General features: G+C 39.0%; 1 protein-coding gene across 1 annotated transcript; it reads right to left on the bottom strand.

The window, feature by feature from the left end:
- Window positions 1-584: 584 nt before the first annotated feature.
- On the bottom strand, window positions 585-3,831 carry LOC141789206 (ras-related protein Rab-11B-like). Its single transcript, XM_074668549.1, has 5 exons — window positions 3,672-3,831; window positions 1,894-2,089; window positions 1,590-1,783; window positions 1,417-1,497; window positions 585-1,232 (listed from the first exon to the last, which is right to left on the bottom strand). Exons 1-5 carry the CDS (start codon window positions 3,709-3,711, stop codon window positions 1,087-1,089), a joined length of 657 nt encoding a protein of 218 aa, XP_074524650.1. The 5' UTR covers window positions 3,712-3,831; the 3' UTR covers window positions 585-1,086.
- Between the last annotated feature and the right edge of the window lie 3,000 nt (window positions 3,832-6,831).

The following is a 6,831-nucleotide window of genomic DNA, read 5'->3' as shown; positions in this document are numbered from 1 at the left end:
AAAGAACCCCCAAGCACAAGTCTTCTGTTTGTTCTCAGCAATTTGTTTGTTTGCTCAAATAGTCGATATGGTGGCTGTGGCTCAGTGTAGAGTTGGTTGTCTACTATAGCCAATACTCGTGGCAACTAAAGCAGCCTCTGACCGAGGCTAAGATCATGTGTCATAGCAGAAAACTAACCATTCAAAAAAATCCTGATGAATTCAAATAAAAATGTAAAATTCAGTGAATATAGTAAAATGTGGCATCACCGTGCTCAGTCTTCAGTTGGTTTGAACCATTTAGATAAACTAATGTTGTATTGACACCATGTAAGCTGGTGAAGTCATTAAGGGGATACCAATGTATAACATTCATTAAAAAACTCCAGAGAAATTCCTGATCTGGAAGAAACTTGTGACCTAGGAGAGGGATGTGAAACTAAGAGATTTGAAGCCAAGGACTTCTTTGATGTAGAGGATGTAAATTGAGAACATAGGACCAAAGTTGTCTTCCGAAAATTCTAGTAAGAGCGAAATAGTTTTTAAGCATTTTATTGTAAACTTGAACAGTTCTTAAATTCAAAGTAAAACAATGAAAAAACTCAGCCAAATATTCTTTGATAAATACATAACGAGGACATTTTTGGCATCATAACTTATCTGTTGTCAGAACAAAGTTACAAGAACCAGAAAACTGCGTAACACTGCTTCATAATGTTGAGTTACTGCCTGTAGGTTATTTACACAGCACCATCTAGTGGTAACCTTGAAATTTGTTTTGCATACACCCGGTACATAGAGTTTCAGTTCAAACTACCCCACAGGCTTCCACAAGACAGCAGACACTGCCTTGTTTCTTCACCTTTAACTTGACTCCATGAGCAACTCTACCAACAAAGTGACATAAAGGCTTCTCAAAGATTTCTTTCATGGCAGAAAAGAAGAGCACGAGTGAGTTGAAAAGTCCTATTTCAAACAGAACAAAAGGCATAAAGGACAGTGACAGGGAAGTCAGCCGTGATTAGGGCAACAAAAAGTGCTCAGGTCATGGATGGGATGTCAGGGTGGATGTGGGAAGAAGGAGGATGAGTGTCATGGAGTTTATGGTCACAGGCTCTGACAGCACTGCAGTTTGTTGCCCTTCTGCCCGTCAGTGGTAGGGGGGACACTTATGTCCACAACATTGTTGCCTGGAGACTCATCGTGTGCAGATCTGTCCGCTATCTGCTTTTGTGACACGATGCGGTAGATTTCTGAAGAGGGAAATTAAAGAAAGAAAGAAAACTGTAAAGCTCATCATTATTTCTGACTTCTTAATGGTGGACTTGCTTTGGCTTTGATTATTTTGGATTAATTATTTGATATTTTTTTAAACTGACAATGATACATTTGCATTACTGTGACATCTTAAATTCTGCAGAATCTTCTTATTCCCACCTGTTAGAATGTTCTTGAATGCTTCTTCTACATTTGTTGAGTCCAAAGCTGATGTCTCAATAAATGACAGCGTGTTCTTTTCTAGTGTGGGGAAAAAGAGACGCATTTAAAAAAAATTTTTTTTAGTGTGGTATCAAATATTTAAAAAATCTACACAGCACTTGATTATTTACCTGCAAAAGCTCGGGCCTCATCAGTGGGCACTGCCCTGAGGTGACGGAGATCACTCTTATTTCCAACAAGCATGATGACGATGTTGTTGTCAGCGTGGTCCCTGAGTTCCTTTAGCCAGCGTTCAACGTTCTCATATGTCAGGTGCTTGGCGATGTCGTAAACTAGGAGAGCCCCAACTGCCCCCCTGTAATATCTGGTGACAGCATAACAAGATTAGGAACCACAGTATGTCAACTATCCCTGGTTTTACTCCAACGCTATTTGTAACAACACATACTGGTTGCAGGCAAAGAAAATACTCACGCTGAGGTGATGGCTCTGTAGCGTTCTTGTCCTGCTGTGTCCCATATCTGTGCCTTTATCATCTTGCCGTCCACCTGGATGCTGCGGGTGGCAAACTCCACCCCAATAGTACTCTTGCTCTCCAGGTTGAACTCATTTCTTGTGAAACGGGACAGCAGGTTACTCTTCCCTACTCCAGAGTCTCCTATAAGTACAACTGGAATCAAAAGAGAAATTAGTACAGGGCTTCTGAATCATCTATACACCGAAGGGGACAGAGATGGTGGTCCTCCGATCGCACAGATGTTTTAGCTCAGGTGACACTGAGCATAAATGAGCAACATCTTATTATATCCTTTATCTCCTGTATGAACAAAAAAAAACTACTGCGTAGTATTTCAGATATTGAAATGGTCAGATTTTATGCTCCATCAACATTTAATTTAACTTAATTCTTACACAGCCCATTTGGAGACTTTCTCAGCTCATTATTACCAATGAAAAAACAACATTGCACAATACCTGAGATAAATAAATCGGATTAAATACAGCAGTATGGAAAGTTATGGAAAAGATTCACTCAGTAATAGTGACAGTGCTGACTGTCTTTGTTGCTTTTTCCCTGCTCTGAAAAAAAAAACCTTATCGGACTTTGCTCCACTGGGACTCATGCAGGAAGAAGCTGCCAGTTCTCTGCACTATGGGTAATCTGACTCAACAGTTTCTCAAGGCCTCCACTCCTGTGTTACTGGTACGAGTCATCGCGATACCCTTTCAAGTCCAAGCTGCCTCACAAGACGTGGTTTTCTTCTATTGGCTTCACCTGCACGCTACAGGGCAGACATAATAAGCTCAGATTTTATCATTTCATTTTAATTGAATATACAAATCTATAGAGAGAATTATTCAAAAGAAAATAATGGCTCTTGCAAAACAATATTTTACGTTACAAAAAACTGCTTTTTCTGATGGTTATTTATCTCCCCTGTGCCTGAATTCTAAAAAGGTCTTATGTTATGGATAAGAAATTAAGGGTAAAACCATAAGAAGTTCACCCACAGTCAAAAAAGGTAACTTGCACCAGAAAAGCAAGCTCAGCAAAGTGTTATAAGGACTCAGGTGTATAGACCATGTGATCTTAAACTTAGTTGTCTACACGGGTCAATCTCTGCTTGTTTGACACAGAAATGCATATTTGGTCATCACAGTAAAACACTGTTTGCCTTAAGCAGCTATCTAACTGAATGGGGCATCTTTATTCCTCAAAGGGTCTTCCCTTAAGTGAAAGAGGGAGTCTCCCACAGAGGAAAATCCTGTTTCCTTTACTCATTCAAGTTATCTGAGCTCACGAAACAACACAAAGAGAAGGAGCTACTCTCGGTTTTCTTGGTTAAATAACTAAGTTTGAAAATTTACTCATATGAATGGCAACTTCTTCCGTAAAGTTAATTGTTTTTAAGAGGGGAGATCCACCCGTTAGACCAGCTAACGCAAACAACCTAGCTTTAGAGGCTAACTCACGCCCTTATTAACGTAAAATCCAGATCGTTTGCGGCAAAGCCCGAAATAACTGAAAGCAGAAACGAAACGACGTAAACGAGCAGCCGTGTGAATAATTGGAAATGGCGACAAGGAAACTTGCTCTAAGACAAGAGACTGCCAAGCTACAGTTAGCTGACACCACCAGCTGATGAGGGAACTGAGCACTGACGTTACAATTAGCTCGCATGCTAACTGAAGCCTAGCAACTTTCTCTGCTTAGCAACATCAATAAAGGTTATCTAACAGTTCCAACTCACCTTTAAATAAGAAATCATATTCGTCGTCTCTGTTCCCCATGATAAGACAAATTCACCTTTCTAAGGTTGGGGTGATGACAGAAAATACTGTCCCTGCCCTAGCCAGGGTGCTGTGCCAAGATGACAGAGACAATGCGCACATTGCGTAGGAAGAGCAGAGCCGCTGGCAGAGCTGCGTTACACAGTCACGTGACGTACAGGTGCTGGTGCTGGGCCGGGTTGCGCGTGCACGCTGAGGCTACTCGCGGCGCGCGCACAGCTCTGGGGAAACCACTGGAAACTCTTGACTGAGAAATGGAAAAGAAAGACTTTAGTTTTAACAACATTCAGAGTCACTGATACTCTTTAAAGCATTATCTAACTCAATCAACTACACATCTTTCTATTTGTCTATTCATAATTAAGCTGTATATGTATGTAACTGTATTTACAAAGCATCACGCCATAATTCACTGGAATTATGTCATTATGTAGAGTTGAATAAAATAATAAATCTCCAGTCTTACAAATCAAAATATAACAGTCTCAACAAAAACTGAATATAATAAAAATTGAGCTAATTTCGACCTTCTTAATTTACTTTTAATTGTTATCTTATCTTTTGTGCAATAAATTGCTGCATTAAAACAGGTAGGTAGAATTGTAGACACTTTTTCCTTTATTCCCATATGATCAAGGTATGTGAACTTATCAAGCTATCACTCAACAAATATGTTCCTTTGTTCTCTTTGATTATGAGTCTCTACTAAGAGGGCTTAGGAAATGTAGCTAGCACTCCTGATGACCTACAATGACTTAGTGGTGTCACTGTCAGCTGTGGCAGCAACAACATGGCTGCTGACAAGAAGAAACATACTGGTGAGAAAGCCAGCTCAGTTCTGGAGTGCTTCCTCAACCCCAAAGGGGTGGGAGACAGATAAAAAAGCTATCAAGGGAGAGCCATTTCCACCCTCTGCATTTAACAGTACTAATATTGAGCATGCCCTTCTTCATCTGTGGGGTCTGAAGGGAAGATAACATGAACCCTTCCTTCCAGCTTAAGTGATTGTCAAACAAAGCCTGCCCCAGTAGAATTTAAACATATTCCCTCCCTGAGTTGGCTGTTTTAAGTATTGTTCATTTATATAATGTAGACCTACGTGTGATATGAATGAATGAAAGAAAGAAAGAAGTTTACTTCTGTTCACTTGCAAAAGTTTGCTCAAAGCAAACTTTCTGAATATTCAAGGTAACTGAAAGGGAGGCTAACGCTTAACCTACGCCTCCAATCCTACAAATAAATAAATAAATAATTGAATCACAAAATAAATGCATAGTAAAAACAATACTGATGCATTGTGTTTTAAACAGTAATTGAAAAAAAAATGTAATAATAAGTGATTCTTGTGATTCTTGTAAAGTGCTTTGAGCCATACTGACATACTACATGTTTTTACTTCTTTACAAGATGAATTCCACAGTTTCACCCCCTTTATCTTAAACAATGAGACCTGATATGTGATCACAGTTTCTTTTTTCTTTCTTTATTTTATTTTATTTTTTTTTCTCTCAAATAAATGAGTGTTCCCCTCAGATGACTGTCTTAATAATAAACAACGTCTGGTGGTAATTGACCACAATAAATTATGTTGTATTCAACTAAGTCTGTAAATACAAGTATATTCAGTTGGAAAAATAGAGGTTTGGTTGATTATTTAAGGATGTGAATAATTTTGCTGTTGATTTACATTGTGTTACATCCAGGGCCAGGTCTACAGAGCTCAAGTGAGACAAGTATTTGATGCCCCCTCCCAAAAGCCAATTCCCAACCATGCTATACCTTGATGAGAACCTTAAGGAAAAAACATTCAAGCAGCACACTGTTAATGTACACAAATGATCGATTCAAAAAAAAAAAATCTGCAAAGAAAAATAATTGTTACAATGATAAAACTACACACAGCAGCTTAGCTTGTTACCACACAATTCCTGAATTATCTTTTAACATCAATATTATCTTGAATCTTAAATTGTCGCTCATAAATGTCACGAGATAATTATTTTTTAATGGGGTTGTTTGTGCTTTTAGCTTAGTTTAGTGAGTGTGTAGTGCCACGTTAGATTCCCCCAAAGCACCAGCAGAGGGAGCCAGTTCCTTACTCACTATGACACATTACTTTATCTATTTTTATACAGAGAACTGTTTTGTCTAAATGTCATAATCTGCTTGCGCCAAGAACTACAGTCTCATTCATTACTTGGATTTTTTTTTTTTATTTTTTTTTTTTTTTTTTTTGCTTTGTTGTGAACAACAGCTGTACTTCAACATTAACACAATCACAACCCTCTCTGGTTACTGAGAGCAGTTGAAGTTTTCTCAGTGTAGGCCTGTTCTTTGACCTTTGTCCTGTTAAGATACTACCTTCAGTTCATAAAATCAGTACCTTTCACTACCAAAGCTCATTTTTCCACTTGAAACTTTGATAAATCATTTCTAGTGGGCCTATTTATGGTGACCCTGATTAAAAAAATGTCAAGAAAGAAAGAAAGAAAGAAAATACAAACATAAACGCGCGCGCACACACACGCACACACACACACACACACGCGCGCGCGCGCGCGCGATGAGGGTGTGTGTGTATGTGTGTGTGTGTGTGTGTGTGTGTGTGTGTGTGTGTGTGTGTGTGTGTGTGTGTGTGTGTGTGTGTGTGTGTTTCTGTTATTGCTTTTTCTTTGTCCTTTTTGCGTTTTTGTTTTCTCTGAACAACAGAAAAAAAATCTCTCTTTTTGTTGTTTTTTATATACCAGGGCCAGCTTAGCTATCACTGGTTCAAAAACCAGCCAAATAATTGCTCACCTCAGTGAGATCTATAACCTCAGGTGGCCCACTTTAAGTAGGCCTACTCATTGTCAGTGAGAGTCGCCTTCTGCACGTTTTGTCATTACTTGTTGATATTGTGCTGACTAAGTCACTCTCAGTAAATTAGTAATAAAAATAAAGGAGTGTCTTTATTTAGTTTTAAAATAAAGGTAATTAGGTTATAGCCGCGAGCAGGTGATTCCCGTCAAGTGGACTACGTCACAAGTTGTTTTACCTGGAACTTGGAAATGTCCCCGCCCACTTTACGAGTCAGCCAATCAGCTGTGTGGACACCTGTCTTCTCTCCACCTTCCTACGCAG

Source organism: Halichoeres trimaculatus, unplaced genomic scaffold (assembly GCF_033239565.1).
Source record: "Halichoeres trimaculatus isolate MK-OKI-2021-1 unplaced genomic scaffold, fHalTri1.1 fHalTri1_scaffold_4, whole genome shotgun sequence".
Lineage (NCBI taxonomy): Eukaryota > Metazoa > Chordata > Actinopteri > Labriformes > Labridae > Halichoeres > Halichoeres trimaculatus.
This window is presented reverse-complemented; position numbering and strand designations above follow the sequence as displayed.

Bases quoted from the DNA above. Each gene is read 5' to 3' on its own strand.
- LOC141789206 (XM_074668549.1), bottom strand. From the start codon at position 3,711: ATGGGGAACAGAGACGACGAATATGATTTCTTATTTAAAG. The intron at 2,090-3,671 runs GTGAGTTGGAAC...TTTTGATTCCAG, and splicing joins ATATGATTTCTTATTTAAAG to TTGTACTTATAGGAGACTCT. The intron at 1,498-1,589 runs GTAAATAATCAA...TCCCCACACTAG, and splicing joins TGAGGCCCGAGCTTTTGCAG to AAAAGAACACGCTGTCATTT.